At 41.1% G+C, this 27,695-nt stretch overlaps 1 protein-coding gene across 1 annotated transcript; it reads right to left on the reverse strand.

Annotated features, from left to right (window-relative positions):
• Positions 1 to 213: 213 nt before the first annotated feature.
• On the reverse strand, positions 214 to 27,695 carry CPN1 (carboxypeptidase N subunit 1). Its single transcript, XM_043925884.1, has 9 exons — positions 27,272 to 27,695; positions 22,920 to 23,119; positions 17,177 to 17,332; positions 11,836 to 12,018; positions 10,533 to 10,644; positions 7,871 to 8,010; positions 6,535 to 6,634; positions 4,044 to 4,162; positions 214 to 487 (listed from the first exon to the last, which is right to left on the reverse strand). The coding sequence occupies exons 1-9, from the start codon at positions 27,489 to 27,491 to the stop codon at positions 329 to 331; spliced, it is 1,389 nt and encodes a 462-aa protein (XP_043781819.1). The 5' UTR covers positions 27,492 to 27,695; the 3' UTR covers positions 214 to 328.

The raw sequence follows: 27,695 nt of genomic DNA on the forward strand, positions 1-27,695 counted from the left end.
GGGTACTTACTGTGTTGCAGGCTTTGTGCTAGACTCTAGAGGGAGAGTGATTAACCAGCCAGAACCAGTCTCTGGATACAGCATGGATTGGCACAGAGCCTTCTGGACCTAAACCATATTCCTGGAAATGGAAAATCTTAATGAACATTATTTGCATGTATGTATTACTGCATCAGAAGGTTTACCCCTGGAACAGATGGAAACCATTCTGAATTGTTCTGAATATGTTTATATTTAAATATGTCTCAGATAATAAAATAGAATGCTTCTTCTGGTGGGAGAGCAGGAACAAAGCCTTTCCAAAGCGTTGCCCCGAGCACTGCAGATTTCAGGCAGGGCCTCTCTGGGGTTGCTTCATCATCGTTTCTTTTTTCCTAGCTGCCCGGGGTTGCACTTTCTTTGGTAAGACTCTGCCTCTATGCCCTGAGTTGGGAATTCTCCTCTTAGGGGCTGCTTGAGGGGTGCTTCTCTTGAGTTGGAAATTAACCTGAAAAAAAAAAAAAGAAGAAGAAGAAAAGCTAGGAGAGCACAGAAATCAGTTTTCCATTCCCTAGAACTGAAATTGGGGGAAGACCAGTTTGGATCCTGCTTTACCTGAGGTCCTGAGGACAAGGAACTGAGGAGGATACCACGGCAACCACCCAGTGTGGGTGGCGTCATACAGGCTTGGCTCACATTTCCCCCAAAACGGTGCATCAGAACTGATAATACATAGGGTGTATCTGGATGAACTTAACATACATTCATTTTATATGTAATAGAAAAAAATATCTACACTCAAGGCATGATTTTTGCCAATACTGCTGTTCAAAACAAGAGTTAAGATTCATGGTGCCACAGTCATCACCTTTAAGCTGTCTGCGTGAGTCACAGGTACTGTGCTCAGGCAAGCCAAAGAATGCCTCAGACCTTCAGAAACAGATTGTTAGTATGGATTCTTAAATTCTCAACGTCCTCGTGCACAAATGCACTATTTCCAGCAGTACACTGAAACCTTCCTTCTGGCCATGCACACAGAGGTGACAATGCTTCTGATTGACAAGTGTGGAATCTATGGGCTGTGCAGAAGCCCTAGAGCTCTGGCCCAGGAAGGGAAAGGCGAGGGTGTGGCACAGTGTTCTAACCACACTCCCTGGAGGCATCCTTGGCTCTCAGACCCTGGGAACAGACCGAGCAGAGGAAGCCAGCGGGGAGTTGGAAAACATGTGACAGACAGACCTCTTAACGGGGTTATTTCTTGCCCCTTTGGGAAAAAACCCACAGCCAACTAGTTCTCCCAAAGCCGGAGAAATCAAAGCCAATTGTACCATATCAGTACTATTTCTTATATATAGTGTCAATATAAGGATCAAGGAAAGGAAAGTGGGGGGAAAAAGAGAGAGAGACAACAAAATGAGGAGAGGACAGAGGAAATGAAAAGCGTGGGACATCTGGACGGCAGTGAGAGAAGCCACGGGGAAAACACTGGACTCTTGGAGACACTTTAAAGAGTTTTACTTTTAGCACAAAAACCCTCTAGTAAACGATCTTTTTTCTTTTCTTTCAACCAAGTAGATCTCTGCTTTAGAATGGGAAAGGGACTCAACTGGGATCAATAAGTGGATTTTTAGTTGTGACACTATCTGAGAAATGTATCCAAAAGATAAATTTCCCCCCCTCGGAGTTATACGTGATACAATGATGGGTTATATCAATTCATTTAAAGGTTATATGAGAAAGGAGGCAAGATCTTTTGAAGCCTAATTTGTTACTCAAGAGGATTTGTCCTTGTTTGAATTTGCAATTGAATAAACTTACACATAGTGCAAGACTTCTGTAAGCAGCTGCCTAACAGTCATTTGATTTTAGGGTAGATGAGAAGCAGGGGAATAACAAGGAAAAAGGGAGAGGGTGCACCAGTTGGGAAGTTGGGAGCAGGTTAACAGGCTGCCAGGGAAGAGCTACTCTCTGCTTCCCGCATCTGCAAGTAGAAGTCATTTATATCCTGCAGGAGAAGGGAGTGGAGGGACTAGGACAGGGGAAAGGGGGAACTGTCTAGAAATTTCAAAGGAATTTTCAAAGTCTTTAAAGAGCTCTTTTCTGTGATTCCTGTGTTAAAAAAGAGGTTACGAACACAGGTGCTGAGCTCAGCACAAGGCCATGTAACAGACTGGCTGAGAAAGCTGCCCTGAAACCTCACAGAGGCTGGACTCCTGGCCCCCACTTACTCACCATGGGGGTACTGGACAAGTTACTCCTGTTCTTTGAGCTTCAGCTTCCTCAGCCACAAATGGGTTTATATACAGGGTTGTTATGAAGGTTAAATGAGATGATTCTGGAAAGCTCTCAGGTAACGTTTGACACACAGTAGCTATTCAAAGAATAGTACCTATAACTATTTGAAAAGCCAAGATATTTGACTACATTGGGTTAACAGGGAAAGGGAGGAAGGGTCTGTTAAGTTCTCAGGATGTATAGAGAAGGAACAGGACAGAGTGAGGGGGCCCAAGGGACGACCTGACATGAGGGAAAGGTTCACAGATGCTCATTAACCAGGACAGCCTCATTACCTTTCCTTTGTTTGAGAAACCTGAGGATTAGTGTCCATGATCTTTGAGCTTCTTTGGCTGAGATCCCAGTCCCAAACGACCAAAGCTAAAAAGGCCCAAGCTATAGATCAAAAAAGTTTTTCACTTCTCATCCTGTCTATAAAAGAAAGCCTTTTGGAGAGTTGAATATTGAAGAGCCCCGAGGTGAGTGGAAAGCAAGGTTGTCTGGGCACATGGGCACCAGAAGGGGGCAGAGTGCCATCTGGTGGTGGTCCTTACTGATGACCGAGAAGACTTGTAAGCCTGTGTATGCAAGGTCTCTGGGATTTACAAACTAACATTTGTTGAGCACCCCACTCCAGACTCTTGCCTGGAAAATCCCATGGACGGAGGAGCCTGGTAGGTTGCAGTCCATGGTGTTGCTAAGAGTCGGACATGACTGAGCTACTTCACTTTCACTTCACTTTCTACGTGTAAGTCACTGTACTAAATGCTTTATGTGTACTTTCTCATTTCAACCTCTTGTGAAAGAGGCATTATTATCACCAGTTAACAGAGGAAGAAACTGAGGATGAGAGCAATCAGGTAATTTGTCCAAGGTCTGCAGACAAGTGAGCTGGATTTAGAATCTGGCAGTGTTTTAATCACAATGCTACGTTAAAGAGAAGGAAAAGGAAAAACCAAAAGAAATGGGGAAGGATGTAACACAAGAATGATAGAAGAAAAATTAGCATATGGGAACACTAATTTTGTTTTTCTTAGGTGGTGAAAGAGGGAAGCTTGGCAAAGGTTCAGTTCAGTTCAGTTCAGTCGCTCAGTCGTGTCCGACTCTTTGCGACCCCATGAATCGCAGCACGCCAGGCCTCCCCGTCCATCACAAACTCCCAGAGTTTACTCAAACTCATGCCCATTGAGTCGGAGATGCCATCCAGCCATCTCGTCCTCTGTCGTCCCCTTCTCCTCCTGCCCCCAATCCCTCCCAGCATCAGGGTCTTTTCCAATGAGTCAACTCTTCGCATGAGGTGGCCAAAGTATTGGAGTTTCAGCTTCAGCATCAGTCCTTCCAATGAACACCCAAGACTGATCTCCTTCAGGATGGACTGGTTGGATCTCCTTGCAGTCCAAGGGACTCTCAAGAGTCTTCTCCAACACCACAGTTCAAAAGCATCAATTTTTCTGCACTCAGCTTTCTTCACAGTCCAACTCTCACATCTATACATCACCACTGGAAAAACCATAGCCTTGACCAGACGGACCTTTGTTGGCAAAGTAATGTCTCTGCTTTTTAATATGCTGTCTAGGTTGGTCATAACTTTCCTTCCGAGGAGTAAGCGTCTTTTAATTTCATGGCTTCAATCACCATCTGCAGTGATTTTGGAGCCCCAAAAAATAAAGTCTGACACTGTTTCCACTGTCTCCCCATCTATTTCCCATGAGTTAGAACTATACAATTGATTATTTGTAACTCTGCCTACGTGATCTTTACAGTGCTCTGTAGAGGTCAGCCTAACTTACCAGCTTGGGTTCTGCAGGACCCACGGTCACACTCACGGTCTCTGGGTCGAACCCAGGTGCTGTGGCAGTGACAGTGTAGGTACCCGGAAGCAGCAGCCGGAAGTAATCGCCATGGGCACCTAAAAGTTACAAGGATATAACTCAGTCCGCTGATGAGAAATCTGCCCCAGATGAGGCTGTGATATGAAAAACAATCTGAGGGGTTTAGCTGACCACAAGCTTAATTTTTTTTTTTTAAGCTTAATTTTTTTAAACAGCATGATGAAACTGGTAAAGATCTAAAACAATCATAGGCTGTCATAACCTTGTAAGATCATGGGCCTCAGCTCCTGGGAAGTAGGATTTTCACTGTGCTCTGCACTGAGAGTACTATGTTTAATTTTAGATCCTGCATGCATTTTAAAACAAACTCATGTCCACTGAAGAGTCACTAGGAGAAAGGTTGAAAGATTTATGAATGTTTTTCCTGGTAAAGAGATGACATGAGACCTTTGTTTCAACGTCTGAAAAGTCATTGTGAAGAAACAATGTTTACATGAAGAAATAAGAATGAGGACAGAAGTAAAAATTCGACAAAATATGAGTTACCAAAAAAGGAATGGACTGCCTTTTGAAATTGTAAGCAGAGACTGAATGGAATGAGGGGCTCTAGAAAAGCTACACACTTGTGCAGTGCACAACCTGTATCAGTGGACATGATTCAAACAACCAGATGTCAGTGGTGTTGTATAAGGGTAATTTTTTTTTAAATTGGAGAAGAATTGCTTTACAATGTTTTGGTTGTCTCTGCCATACATCAACATGAATCAATAATAATTATAAATGTATATATGATACATATATATATATCCCTTCCCACTTGAGCCTTCCTCTCTTGTATGTAATTTTGTATTGAGTGGGAGGGCTGGACTAAATGACCTAAATATCTGATTTTGAGAATCTTATTTCTAATATTTCTTCCATCACCATCAAAAGGGGAAAATAAAACTGAAAAGAAAGCTTGTTTCTCAAGACAGGGATGTAGTATTTTTGCTAATGAGTTTATATCTCTTTAGAATAAATTATGACTGTGCCTTTAAAATTCTTTTTATTGTAACAGCAATGAAGAACTGACATAATAAATGCAATTAAGAATGAGAGATAATAAATAATGAAGAAGTCTCTGCCACCTATAATGTCTATAATTTACTTTAAAATTCCTTAGTAAAAGCAGTGTGTTATAATGCATACACTGGGTACTTTGTTATACCCTAGGGACTGTCCTTTTCTTTAATCAGAGGCTCCAACTAGGAGCGGTTAGCTGCCACTGCACCAGAAAGGCCTAATTCCAGATGCAGCTGTCACAATGGCTTCAGCTCTCTTTATCTTTTAGCAACACTGGATGCTTTGCTAAGTAGCATAATGAACGTTAGCAATGAGCTCTTCCAGTAGTGAAATGAGTAACTTACCAATTTAGCATCCTGTGTCTTAGAAATGGGTTCTTATTGCTGAAATTCGTGGTGTTCAACATATGTTGATTGACTAGAATGAGACACTTCCCACCCTTGCATGAATAGGATATAAGAATCCAGCAAGCCCTGAAGCTCTTAGGTATGTCACAGCGTGGTTCCCTGAACAGTCCTGGGTCCAGTCACTGGACTGGAAGAATCTGGTGTCTGATGCTTGACTATGAGTCTACAGAATTCTGCCTTTAGAATTCTGTTGCCTTTGCCTTGAATGAACTCTTCATGGAAAAGGTGTCGGAAGCACCTTAAAGAATGTAAGTTATCTCCTTAAAATTGAGATTTCATCCAGTTTAAACAGACTGAGCTGTAAGATGCCTGCTTGGTAAAGCTAGCATGGTGAAATGTGGCTGAGCCATGCTGGTATCAAGGTTGGGGGAGGCAGGCAAATCTCACCTGCCCCTAGCCATTGGGAGCTACTGCTCTACATGAAAAACCAACCAAACAACCCGAACCCCAAAGATCAAACCGGGCTGGGGCAGTTTGCAACACCATTGTGCTTTGAGATAGTCTGTACCATTCTAGAAAGTTTCAAGTTGGTTCCAAGAAGACCTGCTCCCACCATCAATCTTGCCCTCAGGGAGCCTACTATGGGATTCATCTTACCAATTTTTTCCTAAACAGAGCTGTAGCAAAAGGCCTGGCTTGGGGTCAAGACTAAACATCAGTTTTATAGTCCTTTTCTTTTCTATCCCATTTCACATCAGTATGAGAGCTATTAATAACCTCAATCCCAGAAAACACTCCTAACAAAGTATGAGGCAGTGACTCCTGAATGCTGAGAGGGATGTTCACATTTGCATCTTCCTGGCCCTTGACTTAATTCCAGTCCTCAATCCTGTTATCCTTCCTTCCTCCAATCCCTCCACCTCCAGTGTCCTTGATGTTCCTGCTGGTCTCACTGGCTTACAAATTGGCTTCCTGACTATGCTGAAGACAGTGAAGCAGTAAAGGCTCCCTTCTCACCTCACAAAGCAGTGGCCACCTACCCGAAGTGACATCATGATTAATCCCACCGACAGAAATGACAGCATCCGCAAGATTATTATAATTCTCATCCCTCACCATTCCCTTGATGCCCTGGTGGACCTGTAGGAAAGTTTATAGTGTAGAGTTATGCTCATAAAACACTTGTGCCCTGTTTGAGAGTCTTCAAAGCCCTTCCCCATGTGCCACTGCACTTGATATTCACAAAGATTATGGTAACAGACTCTTGATTGATCTTTCTGTTCTCACCACAATCCCCAGTAATCTCAAAACAGCAGTCAGAGTGATCCTGTTAAAATCTAAGTCAAATTGTATCACTAATCTCCTTTCTATCTCTATGAATTTGACTACTCTTCATACCTCATATAAATAAAATTGCTGTTTTTTTTGGTAACTGGCTTATTTCACCTAGCATAATGTCCTCCAGATTCATCCACATTGTAGCACATGGCAGAATTTCCTTCTCTCTTAAGGCTGTACGTCCACTGTGTGTCTATACCACATTTTGTTTGTCCCTTCATCCATCACTGGACACTTGGGTTGTTCTCACCTTTGGCTACTGTGAACAATGCTGCTCTGAAAACAGGTGTACAAATAACTCTTTGAGATCCTGCTTTTAGTTCTTCTGGATATATACCCTGAATTGGTTTTGCAGGATCATATGGCGGTCTATTTTAAAATTTTTTTCAGGAACCACCACATTGTTTTTTCATAGTGGCTACACCATTTTACATTCCCACCAACACTGCACCAGTGTTCTGATTTCTTCACAACACTTGCTATTTTCCATCATTGTTTTTAAATTCGTCTTTTTATAGCAGCCATCCTAATGAGTGTGAGGTGGTACTTCATTGTGGCTTTGATTTACATTTCTCCAGTGATTCTGAGCATCTTTTCATCTGCTTACTGTTGGCCTTGCATTTGCTACTATGACTTCATCAGGGAGCCCCCTTTCCCCTAGATATCTGAACCATTTACTCCCTTACCTCCTGTAAGTTTGTTCAAATGTTACTTTCTCTGTAAGGCCTTCTTCATAGCATTTTACATTTAACATGTTACAAATTATTTTATTTATTGTCTGTCTCTCCTTACTGGAATATGAGCTGCATACATGCAGAGATATACATTTGTTTACTCTTAATCCTCAGCACAGAGTACAGTCTCTGACAGATAGCTGTGCTCAACAAAGTGGAATGAATTAATTTCACTGGTAGAAAAGCTGAGATCTATTGTATTGAGTCAGAGCAAAAGTGAGACCTGAGTCATACAAAATACCTTGCCTACCATCAGAAAACACTTCCCTTCCTATGACCAGGAAACTTAAAATACGGAATTTACCTGTTCCAAGAATTGGATTAGGGCTTCCCTATTACCCAGCCACTCGCGTTGTAATTCCCCTTGCAGCGGAAACTTGTCACAACTAAGTTCCAGCGTGATCTCGAAACAGTTGGTATGGAGATAATTAAAGTCTTGCATTCCTAGGGGGAAGAGAGCAGTGGCAGAGCTGTATAATCAGGTTCCCACTCAGCATTCAATTTCCCCACACTCTCTTCCCCATCACCTGCTGTTCTAACTCTTTATATCTTTTTCTCCTCCATAAACCCTTTCCCCAGTTTCCAAATTCACATGCCTATCTATCTTTCCAGTTTTCTCCCTTCACGAATGCCCACTGTGTGGTCTCCATTCTCTACTTCTTCCATTTTAAGACTTAAATTTACTTCTTCTCCCTCTCATCACACCAAGGTCTGCTTATTACTCATGTCTTCATATCAGACAATTACTGCTCTCAGGGGGATAGATTCTTCTCTTGGACTGTGATATTCTTCAGATCTGGGCTGGGAGGTCAGAGATGAGATGGCTATCTTGCCTTCACACCCTTTCTCCTACCTGAGAATACAGCACCAACTTGAAAATAGTTACCCTAGAAAAACAGACTCCAGAGAAAGCAGAAGGCAGTTATAATTTTTCTTCGTCAAATGCTTGCCTGTTTCCATCCTGCATATTATTCAACTGAATCAATCATTTTTTAATATATTTCTGATTATTAGAGTGGTATTTATATCACAAACTTATTGGGATTAAAAATTATTCATCTAATCAACTTTTTACTGCTCTCTAAGCTGATGAGTGCAAACAGCTTTTATTAAAAAGAATGGGGAAAGCTGGAGAACAACTCTAGCCTGTTACATTGATTCTCTCCCTGAATCAGAATTACCTAGAAGGCTATGACTTCCAGCCAAATACAAATTGCTAGGCCTCAGCGCCAGAGTTTCTGACTCAGTATGTATCCAGTACTTGTTTGTTTTTTTTTTTAAACAAGTTCCCAGGTGATGCTGATGATGCTGGTCTAGAAACCTCACTATCATTTTGATATAAACTTCATGATCTTGGAATTACACCCATTTAATTTGGGGTAATGACTAAATGATTGATTTAGTGGAGGCATGGGTTATGCTATCCCAGAAATGGGAAGGGAAAGGGAGGAACAAGTATTTGAAAAGTATACTTTATATTTTAAATTTGGGAGGGGGTACTTATTGCTTTGGGGCTTCCCAGGTGGCGCTAGTGGTTAAGAACCCACCTGCCAATGCAGGAGACTTAAGAGACGTGGGTTTAATACCTGGGTAGGGAAGATCCCCTGGAGAAGGAAATGACAACCCATCCCAGTATTCTTGCCTGGAGAATCCCATGGACAGAGGAGCCTGGTGGGCTACAGTTCCTGGGGTCGCAGAGAGTTGGACACTACTGAATCGACTCAGCACACAAGCACTTATTGCTTTGACCCTGATTCTGGGAAAGACTGAATGCAAAAAGAGAAGAGGGCTGCAGGGTTGAGATAGTTAAACAGAATCACCAACACAATGGACATGAATTTGAACAAACTCCAAGAGATGGTGGAAGACAGAGGAGCCTGGCGTGCTGTAGTCCATGGAGTCTCAAAGAGTTGGACATAACTTAGTGACTGAACAACTTACTGCTTTCCTAATGTAAACCAAAGTAAAGTTCAATCTTCTTGCTTTGGGTTCAAGTGAGTTTTTGGCCACAAGAAGTCTGTCATCTTCCTAGTACATGATGACTTCCTAACCTTCCTCCTTCCCAGTCCCCATAGGACAACACATCAGCTCAGCCCTCACCAGTGAGTTTCTACTACCTGGGCTCTGACAGGTCAGGTGTGAGAGGATGGGGGAAGAGAGCTGCTCCAACATGATTCCTAAGAGAACCTGGCTTCCTACTTCAGCTCTTACCTATCCTTAGGTTCTTTATGTACTGAAGGTTTGTAAACAGAGGTTACATCTTGACCCTCAGTGATGGGAAAAGCCCAAAGAATAGAGAGAAGAGTCTCTTCCTAAGGTGTCTGCTATGTTATCAGTGGCCAATGTCCATGGCAAATCCCTGTTGATGGGAGATGGGCAGGCAGGGTAGAAAGAGCACATATCAGAGGAATTGTCTGTCCAGCCTGGCATCTCTCCTCATCTTTGCTATGTGAGGCATACCTCATGCCACTTTAGAAAAAGCTTCATATTTATAAAGCGGGCATTTCCACATGCTCTATGTGCATTATTTTATTTAATACTTACATAAAAATCATAATGCAAGTAGTGTTATTCTTAAAGTACAAACAAGGAAACTGAAGCACAGAGAAGTTAGGTAATTAGCCTGAAGCCACATAATTAGTGAATGGGCAAGCTGGGTTTCAACCCAATGTAACTTTAGAGACCACACTCTTAACCACTTGACTACATTCCTATGATTTAATCCACTACATGAACCATCAGTTCTAGAGGACCATACAGTGTTCCAACCTCCATTTTAAAGAATTACAAGATGATGTTAAATGTCAACTTAAGGCTTCTCATTTTTCAGATCCTCTACTTGAATGCAAAATAGCATTCCTGTCATATCTCTGACAGGATGCAAAAATCAATTGACAATTTAAAAGGAGAAATGAGTCCCAGTCTACTTCAGCTTACAGCACACTTGTGCCCAGCATTCTTCTTACCCTTGCTGAGGGAATACCAGGAAGCCCCATTGGTGATGCCGTCTGGGAAGTAATCCCCACAGTTCCAACCTTGGTGCATCCATCCATGTGCATAGGAGTAGACCTTCGCCAGCTACAGGTAAAGCGGGTGAAAAATGACCTTGAGTGTCCCCAACTCATATGCAATGCTCATACTCAGAAGCAGGGTGAGGCCAAAAACCCTACTAGGTAGAAACAATTGATTATTTCCTTTTGTGAAAGAAAATACCAGGAGAAATGGAGAGATAGTATATGTGTGTGTGTGGAATGGACTAGAGTTAGGAGATCTATCTCCTGCTGTTCCCACAATATTGGGCCTAAATTTCTTCAAGTGCAAAATGAGGGGTGTCATTCAATCATGTACAAGCTCTCTTCCAAGTGTACCTTAGTTTCCACCTGAGTTTTGCAAGAGAGAATCAAGAAACAAGTAAGACAGGTCTTCATCACAAAAGGAATTATATATTGGGAGTGAGAGAGTGTATGTTAAAGGGACAGGGATAGATTCAAAATCTCTATCATTTTCTTTCATTACTATTTTATAACAATGGACAAAATGTACTAGAGAAGAAAATACAATAATATATTTGCTTTGCAAAGCGACAACTGGTGTTATTCTCTATGTAATGCATTAACTGTTGAATTAATGTTATCATTATAGGGGAATTCCCTGGAGTCCAGTGGTTAGGACTTGGTACTTTCAATGTGAGAACCCAGATTCAATCCTCAGCCAGGGAACTAAGATCCCACAAGTCATAAGACTCAGCCAGAAAAAAACCCTGAAATACTAAATAATGTTATTATTTTATTAATTATATATTATTAAGAATATTAACTATAAAATAACTGATCTGTTAATTTTATTCTATCACTGTTTTGAACTATAATATAAGCCTTTTTCCTATGCATGGTATATTTTACATTTATACAGCCATATTACTATAAAACTGTAAATTAGAGCCCCTGAAATTCACATTTAATGCTCTAGCTTACCACCAGCACTATCAGGCTTTCAGTATATTTCTTCCTTTTCACCAACAAGTATTTTTTTACATTGTGGTAACTGTACTATAAAGCTTTCCTATTTATCTACTTTTTCATAAATGTATGGTTTATCACTCAAAACAAAATGTAATATACCAGATCACAAGCTCCTAATGAGCAGGAGGTATTTTCAATCATTTTCTGTCAACTCATTCCTAATAGGGTCCTGTGTTAACTGATTTGACCTCTGTCACTCTCCTGAGCCCCACTTTCCTCTGCCTGGACAGATGGCCATTCTGCATACCTTCTGGAAAAGCTTGTCATCAGGCGTGGGAGTATTGGCAGTGCGGCGGAAACCTCGGACCCGGTGCTCAAGGGACTTGTCATATGGGTAATTGGCCACCACTGCCCCTCCATGGAGATTGGCTGAGAGGACAAAGTTGAAGGAGCGGATCCACTGTATCACAGCCTGGGTCTCAGGTTCCACCTGAGGAGAGATGAGAGCTTGGTGGTGAAGCTATAACTAAAGCCAGATGGCTGTTCATGTGAGCTTGTCAGGATGTGGCCAAAAAGGATGGGATGTCTGACAGGAAGTGGCCTGAGAGGATGGCATGGCTGAAAAAAGCAAAGAGAGTTCTACCAGATACAAGAAGTGCAGACAGAGAAATTTTGATCTTTTGCTTGACAGTGTAACAAATTAGGTGAATAGAACACTTTCAAAATGAAATCTAATGTGGAATCCCACTATTCAAAATAGCTAAAAAGAGGTCATGTAGGGCAGTGAAACTATTGTGCATGATGCAAAATGGTAGATAAATGTCATGACACATTTGTGAAAACCCACAGAATATACAACATGAAGACTGAACCCTAATGGAAACTATGGATTTTGGGGTAATGATGACAAGTCAATGTAGGTTCATCATTGCAATAAATGTACCACTCGGGTGGGAGATGTTGATAATGGGAAGCAGGGAATATGTGGAAACATTCTATACTTTCCATTCAATTTTGCTGTGAACCTAAAATTCCTTAAAAAAATAAAGTCTCAAATAAAAAAGGGAGAGAAAGGGAGAAAAAGAGCAATTTGAAAAGGAGTAGCACAGGGTTTCTGAGCTCAGAATTCCAGTTTGGCCTCTCTTGTGTAATAAAGAAAGGGTTCTTCAACTTACCCACTTTTCCAGTAGCTTCTGGAGCTGCAGAAATTTGGAGTTTAATAAATATATCTGAAAATTACTGGTTTACAACAATGATTTTCAACCTCTTCCTTCTCCCACACATCTGCTGTAATGCTGACATGTAGAATGTTCTCCTGTCAGTTCAGTTCAGCTCAGTCGCTCAGTCGTGTCTGACTCTTTATGATCCCATGTACTGCTGCACGCCAGGCCACCCTGTTCATCACCAACTCCCAGAGTTTACTCAAACTCATGCCCATTGAGTCGGCAATGCCATCCAACCATCTCATCCTCTGTTGTCCCCTTCTCCCACTCTCAATCTTTTCCAGCATCAGGGTCTTATCAAATGAGTCAGCTCTTCGCATCAGGTGGCCAAAGTATTGGAGTTTCAGCTTCAATATGAGTCTTACCAATGAACACTCAGGACTGATCTCCTTTAGGATGGACTAGTTAGATCTCCTTGCAGTTCAAGAGACTCTCAAGAGTCTTCTCCAGCACCATAGTTTGAAAGTATCAGTTCTTTGGTGCTCAGTTTTCTTTATAGTCCAACTCTTACATCCATACATGACTACTGGAAAAACCATAGTTTTGACTAGATGGACCTTTCTTGGCAAAGTAATGTCTCTGCTTTTTAATATGCTTTCTAGGTTGGTCATAACTTTTCTTTCAAGGAGTAAGCATCTTTTAATTTCACGGCTGCACTCACCGTCTGCAGTGATTTTGGAGCCCCCCAAAATAAAGTCTGCCACTGTTTCCACTGTTTATCCATCTATTCACCATGAAGTGATGGCACTGGATGTCATGATCTTTGTTTTCTGAATGTTGAGCTTTAAGCCAACTTTTCACTCTCCTCTTTCACTTTCATCAAGAGGCTCTTTACTTCTTCACTTTCTGCCATAAGGGTGGTGTCATCTGCATATCTGAGATTATTGATATTTCTCCCAGCAATCTTGATTCCAGCTTGTGCTTCATCCAGCCCAGAGTTTCTCGTGATGTACTCCACATATAAGTTAAATAAGCAGGGTGACAATATCAGCCTTGACGTATTCCTTTTCCTATTTGGAATCAGTCTGTTGTTCCAAGTCCAGTTCTAACTGTTGCATCCTGACCTGCATACAGATTTCTCAAGAGGCAGGTCAGGTGGTCTGGTATTCCCATCTCTTTCAGAATTTTCCACAGTTTATTGTGATCCACACAGTCAAAGGCTTTGGCATAGTCAAAAAAGCAGAAATAAATGTTTTTCTGGAACTCTCTTGCTTTCTTGATGATCCAGCGAATGTTGGCAATTTGCTCTCTGGTTCCTCTGCCTTTTCTAAAACCAGCTTGAACATCTGGAAGTTCATGTGTTATTGAAGCCTGGCTTGGAGAATTTTGAGCATTACTTTACTAGCATGTGAGATGAGTGCAATTGTGCAATAGTTTGAGTATTCTTTGGCATTGCCTTTCTTTGGGATTGGAATGAAAACTGACCTTTCCTGGTCCTGTGGCAACTGCTGAGTTTTCCAAATTTGCTGGCATATTGAGTGTAGCACTTTCACAGCATTCTCTTTTAGCATTTGAAATAGCTCAACTGGAATTCCATCAACTCCACTAGCTTTGTTCATAGTGATGCTTCTTAAGGCCCACTTGACTTCGAATTCCAGGATGTCCGGCTCTAGGTGAGTGATCACACCATTGTGATTATCTGGGTTGTGAAGATCTTTTTTGTACAGTTCTTCTGTGTATTCTTGCCACCTCTGCTTCTGTTAGATCCATACCATTTCTGTCCTTTATTGAGCCCATCTTTGCATGAAATGTTCCCTTGGTATCTCTAATTATCTTGAAGAGATCTCTAGTCTTTCCCATTCTATTGTTTTCCTCTATTACTTTGCATTGATCACTGAGGAAGGCTTTCTTATCTCTCCTTGTTATTCTTTGAAACTCTGCATTCAAATGGGTATAGCTTAACTCTGCATTTAAACGGGTATATATATCTTTCCTTTTCTCTTTAGCTTCTCTTCTTTTCACAGCTATTTGTAAGGCCTCCTTAGACAGCCATTTTGCTTTTTTGCATTTCTTTTTCTTGGGGATGGTCTTGATTGCTGTCTTCCTGTACAGTGTCACGAACCTCCATTTGTAGTTCATCGGGCACTCTCTCTATCAGATCTAGTCCCTTAAATCTATTTCTCACCTCCACTGTATAATCATTAGGGATTTGATTTAGGTCATACCTGAATGGTCTAGTGGTTTTCCCTACTTTGTTCAATTTAAGTCTGAATTTGGCAATTAGGAGTTCATGATCTGAGCCATAGTCAGCTCCCAGTCTTGTTTTTGCTGACTGTATAGAGCTTCTCCATCTTTGGCCGCAAAGAATATAATCAATCTGATTTCGGTGTTGCCCATCTGGTGATGTCCATGTGTAGAGTCTTCTCTTGTGTTGTTGGAAGAGGGTGTTTGCTATGACCAGTGTGTTCTCTTGGCAAAACTCTATTAGCCTTTGCCCTGCTTCATTCTGTACTCCAGGACCAAATTTGCCTGTTACTCCAGGTATTTCTTGACTTCCCACTTTTGCATTCCAGTCCCCTATAAGGAAAAGGACATCTTTTTTGGGTGTTAGTTCTAGAAGGTCTTGTAAGTCTTCATAGAACTGTTCAACTTCAGCTGCTTCAGCATTACTGGTCGGGGCATAGAGTTGGATTACCATGATATTGAATGGTTTGCCTTGGAAATGAACAGAGATCATTCTGTAATTTTTGAGACTGCATCCAAGTACTACATTTCAAACTCTCTTGTTGACTATGCTGGATACTCCATTTCTTCTAAGGGATTCTTGCCCACAGTAGTAGATATAATGGTCATCTGAGTTAAAGTAACCCATTCCAGTCCACTTTAGTTCACTGATTGTGGTCATATCCAAATTCCATGAATTAGATATACTGTAATATGGGCCAGTCTTGTCTAGTTAATGGGAGTCCATGCTTTCTACTACAAATTATATTGCTAGTGAATGACAGTATTATAAAGAAAGCATTGAATCTATTGGACTTGTAGTGTAAGTAAATAATTTATAGTCTTCACAGTTTTTCCTCCCCTCCAGATGGATGTGCTTAGAAGTTATGTGGTGTTAATGACTCCTCCTGGATCAAGGGTCTCTTGTGAAGGTTCTGATCTTTTCTATTCCCAAGGAGACCAAATGAATAATATTGAGCCCCACTCAATCAGAGTGAATATAATCCCAGAGGAACCAGTACAACTCTGACCAGGGCTCAGATGCTTTAAAGCAGTCCTTTCTCCATGTCCTAAGCCTCCATCCATCAGAAGGAGGCTAGCCTTTCATGTTCCTGGCACTTTAGGCTGTCCCATCAAGAGTGAGAGACTTCTCATTGTTTTTTTCCTTCTGAGCCGCAGACAGAGGAGCCAGTGGAGTTTAATTATTACTGGCTCAGTTACCTTACTTCACGTAGACAAGTTTAATAAATCAGAGCATCCTTCTGACTGAATATGACAAGTACAAAGTTATTTTTGATTTATTATTTACTTGAGCCAAGAGCATAGCTGCTATCCAAAGTCTAAACATGTCAGCATGACTTTTGCTTCAGTTGCAGTGGGAAAAAATTGGTAATATTCATCTAGCAATTCCCAATATAAAGCCTTATATCTGCTTTATTTTTCTCTCCCCAGTCTCTATGCTCAGATATTCACAAAGAGAATGGTTAGAACTAAGCCATACAGTGTAAGAAACAGGGTGGTGGTGATACTCTGAGGATGACAACAGTCATTCCCAAGAAGAGGCCAACCATTAGGATGAAACCATTTCTAATATGAAGAGGTAAGAGACCTGGGAGTATCAAATGTGATCTTTGATTGAAAAAAGGAAATGAGAGTATGGTAAAGTAGTCAATGGCATACAGAAAGAGAAGAAAAGCTTCTTTCCAAGGGTGAGACTCCCTGACCCTCTTTTCTATCGCTAATTGTTGATAAGCACACAGTTCATCACATGCAAGAGAGATTTCTCTCTAGAATCCTACAGTTCTCCATTGACAGGATAGTGCAGTAGAAAGAATGTTGGATGAGGGGTCAGAAGACTAGGTTTTAGTCTTGAATCTATCAGTTGCTATCTGTGTGAGTTTAAGTTAATTTTTTCTCTAAGTGATATCTATAAAATGGGGATGGATAACACTGCTTGATGCATTTACCACAGTTTTATGATGAGAAACAGTTCTTTAAGATTGTAAAGTGCTGTGCAACAGTATGATACCAGTTTTACCTCCTTCACCACTAACATCAAACATCTTGTGCTCAGTGAAGGGCTCTATGCTCAGGGAGGCAAGAAATACAAGGAGGCACACGATATGGTTAGCACTGCTTTGGATAGATTAGCACAGAACTGGGTTGTTGCTTCATTCTTGTTTGTTTAGTTGATGTGAAGATCGAGAGAAGAAATCCCAAATGCTGATTTACCTGCTTCTGCATGCAAATTTCATCTCATACCTGACTTTTCCAGTTGTCTGGAAGGGGCAAGTGGTGGTTGGGGCCTCCGTTCTTCTCATTGTAGTAGATGTAGGTATTGAGATCGGGGAAATTGCGGTTCAGGTCCACTCCATTTGCATTGTTCCTGCCAACCAGATACCCAGAGACGTCCCGTTCCTAGTAGGAAAAGGAAGAAATGAAAGATGAAGGTCTAGGTTTCACACTGAATGCTCTATTGGAAGAACACTGTATAGTTTTTTTTTTTTTTTTACTCATTAGCTAGATCTATGAAATAATGTAACATTTTATTCTTTAATTTATCCAAAGTCCCATTGGCATGATTCAAGTTTCCTTGTTGACCATGTGCTGGAGGTAGAGATCCCAGGAGAAGCTCGAACAAAAGAAGGGTGTTTCAGGATAAAGGGAACCCATATTTTTAAAAAAATGTTTATGTCTGTTTAATCAGAATGATAAAGGTATATGTGATAAGAAAATATAATTTTTCAGTTGCATGTGTATTTTTTCAGATTATTTTCCATTATAGCTTTTTACAAGATATTGACCATAACTACCTGTTCTATTCAGTAAATCCTCATTGCTTATCTATTTTATGTATTATGTTTGTATCTGTTAATCTCATACTCCTAATTTATCCCTCCACCCTCTCTTTCCCTTTTGGTAACTATAAGTTTGTTTCCTCTGAGTCTGTTTCTATTTTGTATACAGATTCACTTGTATTATTTTTTAGATTCCACATATCTAATAATATAATAAGTGACATAACTTATCACTTGTAATATTTGTCTTTCTCTGACTTACTTCACTTAATATGGTAATTTCTAGGCCAACCCATGTTGTTGCAAATGACAGTACTTCATTCTTTTTATGGCTGAGTAGTATTCCATTGGATATTTATACCACATCTTCTTAAATTAATCATCTGTTGATGGGCACTTTGGCTGTTTCTATGTCTTGGCTACTGTAAATACTGCTGATATGAAGACTGGGGTGCATGTATCTTTTCAAATTAGAGCTTTCATCTTTTCCAGATATATGCCCAGGAGTAGGACTGCTGGATCATAAAGTAGCTCTGTTTTTAGGTTTTTAAGGAACCTCTATACTCTTTTCCATAGCGGCTGCGTCAATTTACATTCTCATCAATCGTGTAGGAGGGTGGGAACTCCTATTTTTTATTTCTGTATTTATCTTTTGGCTGTGCTAGGTCTTTGTTGCTGTGAGGGCTTTTCTCTAGTTGCAGAGGCCAGGGGCTACCCTTCGTTGCAGGGTGCTGGCTTCTCGTCGCGGGGGCTTCTGTTGTTGAGGAGCACGGGCTCTAGGGCACACAGGTTTCGGTAGCAGCAGCACGTAGGCTCAGCAGTTGTGGACCCAGGCTCCAGAGCACAGGCTCAACAGCTGTGGCACACAGGCTCAGTTGCTCTGCAGCATGTGGGATCTTCCTGGACCAGGGATCAAACCTATGTCTTCTGAGACCTGTGTCTCCTGCATTGGCAGGCAGATTCTTTACCAATGAGCCACCAGGGAAGCACCTCTTATTTTTCAAAAAGTTTTATGAGATATAGCTTATATGCCACAACATTCACCCATTTTAAGTGTATAACTTGATGAATTTTAGTATGCTTACAGAATTGTGCAACCATTACCACAATTTTGGAATATTTCTATCAACCTGAAAAGAAACCTCATGCCCATTTACAACAACTATTTTGTTTTACTCCAGTTGTAGTAATCACTTTCAATATCGATGGATTTGCCTTTTCCAGACATTTCAATAAGTGGGATCATATATTATATGATTGGCTTTTTTCACTGGGAAAAGTGTTTTTGAGGTTCTTCCATTTCGTAGCATTATCAGTACTTCATTCCCTTTTATTTCTGAATAATTCCATTATATGGATTTATCACATTTTGTTTATCTATTCACCAGTTAATAGACTATATTTGTTTCCTGGGTCTGCTGTAACAAATGACGACAAACTAGGTGGGTTATAAAATGAGAAATGTATTCTTTCACAGTTCTAGAGGTTAGATGTCTGAAATCAAGATGTTAGTAGGGTTAGGCTCTCTAAAGTCTTTAAAAGAAGATACTTCTTTGTCTCTTCTAGCTTCTGGTGGTTGCTAGCAGTCCTTGGCATTCCTTGGTTTGTAGATACTTCAGTCCAATTTCCACTTCCATCTTCATATGGCCTTCTCCCCCGTATATCTGTGTCTCTGAGTGCAAATTGCTTTCTTCTTTTAAGGACCCCAGTTATATTTGACTGAGGTCCCCTAATCCAGTATGATTTCACTTTAGCTTGATGACATATGCAAAGACCCTATCTCCAAATAAGGTCATGCTCAAAGGTGCCAGGTAGACATGACTTGGTGGGGGTGGGGGGGATACTATTAAACCCAGTACATGGGCATTTGGTTTGTTTCCACTTTTTGGCTATTGTGGATAACGCTTCCATGAACATTTATGTACAAGTCTGAGCATGGACATATGTTTTCATTTCTAATACCTAGTAGTAGAATTTCTGGATCATAAAGTAAATTCATATGTAACTTTTTCAGAAATTGCTAAACTGTCTTCCAAAGTGGAAACTATCCTCTCCCTTTATTTATTTATTTTACTTAGGATCCTTGATAATCTTTCTTATGAGCAATATCAGCTTCCTGGACCCCTTAATCTCTCTGCTCACACTTCACATTTCATCACTTATTTGGTCATGTATTCATTCTCTCAGTCATCCATTTAATCAATCCACATCTATTGAAGTTTATCTCTATTAAAGCCCTCTGCAACACTCTAGGGAAAGAGACATTGTGACATTACACTAGCCTTCCAGGAATTCATGGTATATATGGAGAAATAGATATTAATATAAACAATAAAATATATAAAGTGGTAGAACAGAGATAAGTTCACAGTCTTTTTCAAAACTGAAATTCTATTTGATGTTCTGTTTGGCATTGGAGAAGGGGAATAGTGTCCACTGGAGCCCTTTGGGACTGAGAGGGGAGAGCCTAAATTGGTGGCCATTCCTGGAAATAGGGTAAATGAATGAGGAGGCTGAAAACTCACAAATGTACTACTACTCATGATTCCTTTAAGAACTCTTTATTGTTCTCAGATTTATCTATTCTTCATGACATCATGCTCATATTTTACTCTTAGGTCTCACTGAAAACATTTTTTTGACATTCTCTTAAGTTTTCTACAGCAACGCTGTTTTAGTGGAAAACATTTATATGATTTTTCTATGTGGAGTTTGATTTTTCACTTCTATGAGATCTATGAAATACTGATTTTTATTATGCTTCCAGATGTTTCCATTGCTTTCTCATTCATATCAACGTAACTCATAACTGTTCATGTTAATAGTTATGCTAACTTACCTATCAGTTGACTTACTACTCACACATGTCATTGGTTAGGCTGACAGTCAAGACTTCCCTTAACAGAAAGTTCCCACTCACAGGGTTCGCTTATTAGCTTCCTATTACTACTATAAAAAATTACCACAACCCTAGGGCTTAAACTTGCACAAACTTATGATCTTATAGTTTTGGAGGTCAGCAGACTGAAACGGGTCTCATAAGACCAAAATCAATATATTAGCAGGGTTGTGTTCTTTCTGAAGTCTCTAACCCCTTAGAACACCTTCAGATCTCTCTTGGACTGTGATCTCCTGCCTCTTTCTTCCACATTTAAAGAACCTGCACAATTGGTGACACTGGGCCCATTCAAATAATCCAGGATATTTTAAGATCCGATGATTAACAACCTTTATTCCCTTTGCCATGTAATATAACACATTCACAGGTTCCAGGGATTAGGGCTTGAACATCTTTGAGAGGTAAAGCCACATTATTCTTCATTCCCTACAGGTGGCTTTAAATTTAGGTGGCCAGGCAGGTCTTCCCTATATAGCAATGCAGATAGGCTGGCAGTTAGCTCTGGGAGTTGGAGAACATGATGGGTTCTCTTTTGGGGTCAGGTTCAAGATCTGCTCCCTTTGAACAGGTACACAGTAGGTGAGCAGAGGTGACTAGCTCCTCAGAGATAGATAGCTCTAGGATCTAGTGGGCTGGCAGGGGCTTTACCAACTCCCCCACCCCAGCCCCACCCCATCACACAAAAGATGTGGGCAGATCTGATGTGCTTCTCCTTGTCTTCCTACTGTTGTACAAGAAAGGGCTACTGGGAGGAAAGCAGCCAGGCTGGGTTCTCCCCCACATCACTCTCAAATTGTCCTGCTTTTTTGAAACTTAAGTCTTCAGGCACATTAGTGTCCACCTCTCTGATGTCCAGAGGGGAAGATGACATTTTTTTTTGTTATGCTTTGTTGTTGTTGTTGTTCTGCTCTTTTCATTTGTTGAGTCATGTCAGCAGGAGGTTGTAAGATTACAAGGGTGAAATTTGGGTTTGGTTCAACATTTGGCTGCATTCCCCTCCCTGCTCCTATTCACCCCTTGGCCCTGTCCTCAAGTAGGTTTAAACCAGGATGGGTCATTAAAGAAGAGATGCTGAGTGGTTCCATTTGTACAGGACAGAGCAGTCAGATTCATGCAGTCAGAGAGTAGAAGGTAGTTGTCAGGGGCTGGGAGGAGGGGGAAATGGGAAGTTACTAATGAAGGGTCATAATTTTTTCATTGAACAGGATAGATAAGTTCTGGAGATCAGGTATACAACATTTTACCTATAATCAGCAATACTGTATTATACACTTAAGACTTTGTTAAGGGGGTAGATTTCACTTTGAATAGTTCTTGTCAGAATAAAACAAAATTTGTAAAAAAGTAAAGCAGTGAAGTCTAGTCTTAAAAACATTTCAAGACTACCCCCAAACAAACATATTTTTAAATGAAAAAAAAAGCCTCTTTAATTTATTCCCCCCACCCCCAAAAAAACCCCCCCAAAAACCAGGTTTAAACATAGCTTTTAAAGGAACATATTCTAATTCAGTAGATTTGGGGGTGGGGGCAGGACCTGGGAATCATATTTTGAATATCTTTATCCTCAATTCTGATGCACAGCCACAAAAGAATCACTGATTTAAAGTTAGGCACAATGATATTTTGAGTTTATGTTAGGAAATAAAGAAAAGCCCATAAACATTTGTTTTGATCTGTCCCCTGACCAATGTGACCCTAAAATAAAGAATTCAAAGGCTCAGTACTATACTAATAGAGGAAAAAGCCATACAGAAATGTAAATAAATGCAAAGAATTTGTTATTTATTATTATTTATATATTATTTATAATTTATTATTATTATTATTAAATTTATTATTTATTAAAATGTGAAGAACTAACCTGCCACACCCACAATTTCAGAGAACTTTTTCTTCTCTTACCCCAAATACAAATTGAAATGTAGTGTGGGAGGAAGAAGAATGCTTAGGATTTGAAGCATAAAGTGCCGGGAAGGAGGGCTGTTTTGCAATATCCTTTCATACCTCTTTAGTATTTTCCAGTTGACAAAGTGTTGTCACTGATATTGCTTCACTGATCCTCGCAATGAAACAGAGAGCTCAGCTGGAAAGGCAGAGAGGGAATCCAGGCTCAGAGAAAAGCCACATTCATTGCCTAGGGTGCTACAGAGCTGAACCTGTCTTCAAACTTCATTCTATTTCTCCAGCTTTTTCTCTGTCATACCATGGCATTTACAGTGGGACAGAGAGGATGCCTGCTCCCCCAGCTTTTCCTTACACCCTTAAGCTGGCTCTGCTCTCTGCAGGGCCTCCCCCTGGAGGTCGGTACCTGGGCAGCGGCGGCCACCTCGTAGCCGTCAGGGTTCATGGACGGCATGATGTGGATGCGCGTGTCCTCCACCAGCCGGACGATGCGCTGGTTCCTGTTGCGGAACTCCTCACACAGGAACTCCGACAGCTGCAGCAGCAGCTCACGGCCTAGCACCTCATTGCCGTGCATATTCCCCACGTACTTGACTTCCGGTTCCACTGCAAGTGAAACACACGCAGGAAGAAGATGGGGAAAGCTAGTAAGTGCTGCTGATTCCTAACCGTGCCAAGGGACACGTTCCTTCTTTTTCAGTAATGAATAAAAGAAAACCTCTTGCTTCTGTTAGGTCTTTGCCAATAACCCCTGAGCCCCGTTTGAATAAACTGTAACTACAAATGCTACAACAGTTCATGCCAGCGATAATAATGTCTACTATTTGTTAAAACTCTACTGTGCACTAGGCATTTATGTTATTGCTAATCTTCACAGAAAATCTGTAAAGTCGGCATTATTAGCTTCAGGATGAGGGTATGGAGTATGGAAGAGGTTAAGTAACTTGTCTGAGGTCACCTGGCTGATTAACAATGGAGGTCAAAGCCCAGAGGTAGCTTAATGCTTCTCAGAGACAAACTTTTTCAGGATAAGGATGGTGCTTTTCCAAGATGTGCTAGCCTAGACTCCTCTAGGTTATAGCATAACAGTTGCTAATTGTACCAGTTAAAAATATAATTTTCCTGGTACTCAGGAAACTAAAATCTCCCATTCACATCTGAGAATGCTGTGTCTTGAGGCACAGAGTAGGAAGGAGTCTATGTTTGTCTCATTCCTTAGTCTTTTCTTTGGCTATGTTAACTGTGCAACTGAAGTAAGAATTGAGGTCATTAAAAGAGCCTCTAGAATCACTTAAAGAAAATCATTCTTGCCTTACTTTTAAAAGGAAGAAAGGAGAAAAGCTCTAGCCAATGATTTCCCTTCTACTTAACACACTCCTGCCTCCATGCCTTTTCTGATTCTGTGCCTCTTCATCTCCACATTTCCACGTCCTCTTCACCGTCCTTCCAGGCTCAAATGCTCCTTATTCCATGAAACCAACTTCGATTCTCCTTGCTGGGAGTGAATTCACTATTAAACTTCTCTTTTATTATATTTACCACTTTCTACTCTGAACTTCTACTTTAATTTTGCACATGTCCTGTTTTCTTTACTGGACCTGGCCTTTGCAATATATGCCATTTTAAATTTTCTTTAGGACACAATCCATTGCTATTTATCTTAGCAAAGCTAGAGCAGTCTTTCCCAAAGGAATGTCTATAACCCCTACGGATTGTGTAGTGGATTTTCTGTCAAGTGCATTCTTTAATCTTACTGTATTTCTTTGCTCTTATTATGTCTTTCCTGCTTTTCTTGGTGTTAGAAAGTGAAAGTCACTCAGTCATGTCTGACTCTTTGCGACCCCATGGACTATACAGTCCATGGAATTCTTTAGGCCATAATACTGGAGGGGGTAGTCTTTCCCTTCTCCACGAGATCTCCCCAACCCAGGGATCGAACCCAGGTCTCCTGCCTTGCAGGTGGATTCTTTACCAGCTAAAACACAAGGGAGGCACTTCTTGGTGTTATCGCTTATTTTAGGAAAGGATGGTGATAGCAGATGGCAGGTAGTATTTTTCAACATCCTTGTTCATTAAAATAAAATTTGGAAAATCTATTTTAGTCCCCTCCAATCTTATTTAAAAAACATTATATATATATGTATGTGTGTGTGTGTGTGTATTATATATATAATACATATATATTTTTAACTTCTGTGAAATCCAAAAGTTTGGGAACCACTGCGCTGTAGAACCTAGCATAGTGCCCTGCACTGAGTAGGTGCTCAATATAAAATTCTTTTGTCTCTACTTTCCATATATCCAGACTGCAACCATTTCTCCTAACAACCACTGCCATCATTTGGTACAAGCCCTGACACCTGCATACCTGGATTATTACAATAAATATCCTACTTGAACTCCCTGTATCAGCCTAGCCATGCAACTCTATTCTCTTGAGTCAGTGGTTGGCAAAATTTCCCTGTAAAGGACCAGACAGGAAATCCTTTGGGCTTCCAGAGTTACATTGTCTTCATTGCAGCTACTCAATGCTTCCAGTGAAAGCAGACATGGGCAATACAGAAACAAATGGGTGTGACTGTATTTCAGTGAAATTTTATTTACCAAAACAGGTAGCTGGCCCTCAGGACTCTAGTTTGCCAACCCTTGTTCTGAGTGATCTTTCAAAAATTTTAGTCAGGTCATCTCACTCCTCTGCTTAAAACTCTCCAAAGGCTTCTCACTTCACTCAGAGCAAAAGCCAAAATTTTTGAACAGGCCTGTAAGGCCTCATGTAACCTCCTCCTGCCCCCTGAGCCCTGACAACTCTGCACTGACTTGCTTTCCCACGATTCTCTCTGCTGGGGCCACAGGGGCCTCCTTGCTGTTCCTCACACATGCCAAGCACACTCCTGCTCCTCCCTCTGTGCAGCACTTTCATCCCTGATATCAGTATGGCACCTCCATCATATGCTCAAAAATCACCTCAAAGGAAAAGATTTCCTAAAAAGCAACACTCCTGCCCTGCTCAATCCACCATCCTCCATGACTCTCCATCTCTCCTTCCTGGTTTCTTTTTCTCAACAGCACTTATTTCAGCTGATATAATTATATTTATTTAGTTACCTATTTATGGCCAGTCTTATCCCGCTAGAATTAAGACCCTGGGAGCAGAGTCTTCATTTTATTCTCTGTGCTATATTCAGAGTCTACCAAAATGCTTGCACTGAGTAGGTAATCAGTAATATTTGTGGATTAATTAAAGAATGGATGAAAGGAATGAATGGATGGACAGCTGACAGGGCATCAGAGAAAAGAGGGATCAGTGAGATAGAATAGTATAAAAAGGTTCAGGAAAGGCCTCGAATGCTAGAAATAGGGGGAGCTTAAGAAAGGGGCACAGAATGAAGGGCTAAGCCTACAATGCCCATTAGCATCCACAAGCTTCCGAAATAAACATGCAACCTGAGTAAAAGAAGGGTGTTTGCTATGCAAGTGCATCTTCAAAGCAAGGCCCTGGTCATCAGCTAATCACGAAGCCTTCCTTGAGCCAGGCTCCCCACCCCTCACACACCTCCCCCCACTGACCACATAATATTCTGAAGCTGTCATGGATTGTAAGATTGCCACCCAATGGGTGTTGGGTGCCACCCATGGGTGTAAGATTGCCATTGAAGGTTTTTAAGCAAGGGAGTGAGGTGATTATGTCAGTAATTTGGCCATCTGGCATCTGTGTTTTAAATGCAGGGATGAGAGAGTGGTGGCTGTTAGGAGTTAGGAGAACAGTTGGGAGCCCAGTGCAATCACTTAGGCAGGTTGTGATGTAATATGGGCTAGGGTGTGGGGTGTGGAAGTGGAGAGGAAAAGAGACTTGAGGTTAACAGTTTGAAAGAGGAAATGATGTATTTGCATGTCACAATTGCTGGTAGGTAAAGCAGCAAAAGCACCGAGAAATTAGAGACAACTTAAATGCCTATCAATAAATGAACTGTTAAGTACAACCATACAACCATGGAATATTATGCAGCTGAAAATAATGCAGATCCACATTTCCAGACATGTATGCTATTCATCAAAGACTAGGATATGAGAAAAGCAGATATAGTATGATTCCATCTTTATTTAAAAAATGCAAAGAAGAAAGTCTGCAAGGAGATACATCAATATGTTAACAATGGTCATCTCTGAGTGGTGAGATTATGGATAAGGGTTTTTCCTTATCTAATTTCTATTTTAATCCAAACATGGATTGCTTTTATAATAGTAACAAATAATAAATAATGCAATGAATAAAATGAATAACCCAGACCTCAGATTCTCTCCAGGATCCCAGACTCTGATTACACTGTCATTCCACAAAGAGCTATCCCTAAACTCTTCTAAGTTTCCTGGCAGAACGAGAAGAGCTAATTGTTTCTCCAGAGGCATTGGATAGGGAAAGGCAGGACAGAACTAGCAAGCAAGGAAGAAGGGAGGGAAAGGGAGTGCAGGGGGGATGGGAAGGGAGCAGGGAAGAAGACTCACTCTTTTACCATTAAGGTCTTGAGCAAACAGAACCCAAACAGGGGCAGCAGACAGGAGCTTGAATTGGGGTTGCAGCTCTCCAGAGGCTGGGCCAGTTTGAGGACTAAGTAAGGAAATACTTAGCACAGACTGGGGAAGTGGTGATACTTCACAGCTAGAGGGTCCATGGACCTTCCCAGAAACCACCCCAGTTACTGGATTTGGAAGGCAAGGGTCCTGCCGCCACACACTTTAAGACACACGCTCAGGGCTTACAGGGTTCGTGGATTCCGGGGTAGTCGCTGAATTCCAGCACGTAGAGGTGTCTCCCCTTCACACTGCGCCCAATGCTGTAAACCCGAGTGATGTGGGGACATTCATTGTGCACCTTGTACAGCATCCGCACGAGCTCATCATAGCGGTGATGGCGAAAGGTCACTGGGGTAACCAACTTGAAGAGAAGGAGGTGGAGGAAGATTGAGACCAGGTCTGACATCTTGCTGGGCTTTTTCAGAAACTAAAATAGGCCCTGCTTCTCCCAGTAACCAGTCAAAATCCAAGGGCCAATAACCAGCTCTTCTTGTTTCCCGCTAGTAAACACCAGTGTGACAGCACCTGGGAAGAAAGTTCAGAATTGTCCGTCCAAAGCCAGAAATGATTTGTGTAGCTCTGGAATAGGCACTCATCTCCCCTCCCCCGA

This window comes from Cervus elaphus, chromosome 15 (genome assembly GCF_910594005.1).
Source record: "Cervus elaphus chromosome 15, mCerEla1.1, whole genome shotgun sequence".
NCBI lineage: Eukaryota > Metazoa > Chordata > Mammalia > Artiodactyla > Cervidae > Cervus > Cervus elaphus.

What these genes read in the sequence shown, in the direction of transcription:
- CPN1 (XM_043925884.1), bottom strand. Translation starts at nt 27,491, where the DNA reads ATGTCAGACCTGGTCTCAATCTTCCTCCACCTCCTTCTCTTCAAGTTG. An exon ending in CAGACAACTGGAAAAGTCAG is followed by an intron (nt 12,019 to 17,176) that starts GTATGAGATGAA and finishes ATCTCTCCTCAG; the next exon opens with GTGGAACCTGAGACCCAGGC. An exon ending in CTGGTATTCCCTCAGCAAGG is followed by an intron (nt 8,011 to 10,532) that starts GTAAGAAGAATG and finishes TCTTCCCCCTAG; the next exon opens with GAATGCAAGACTTTAATTAT.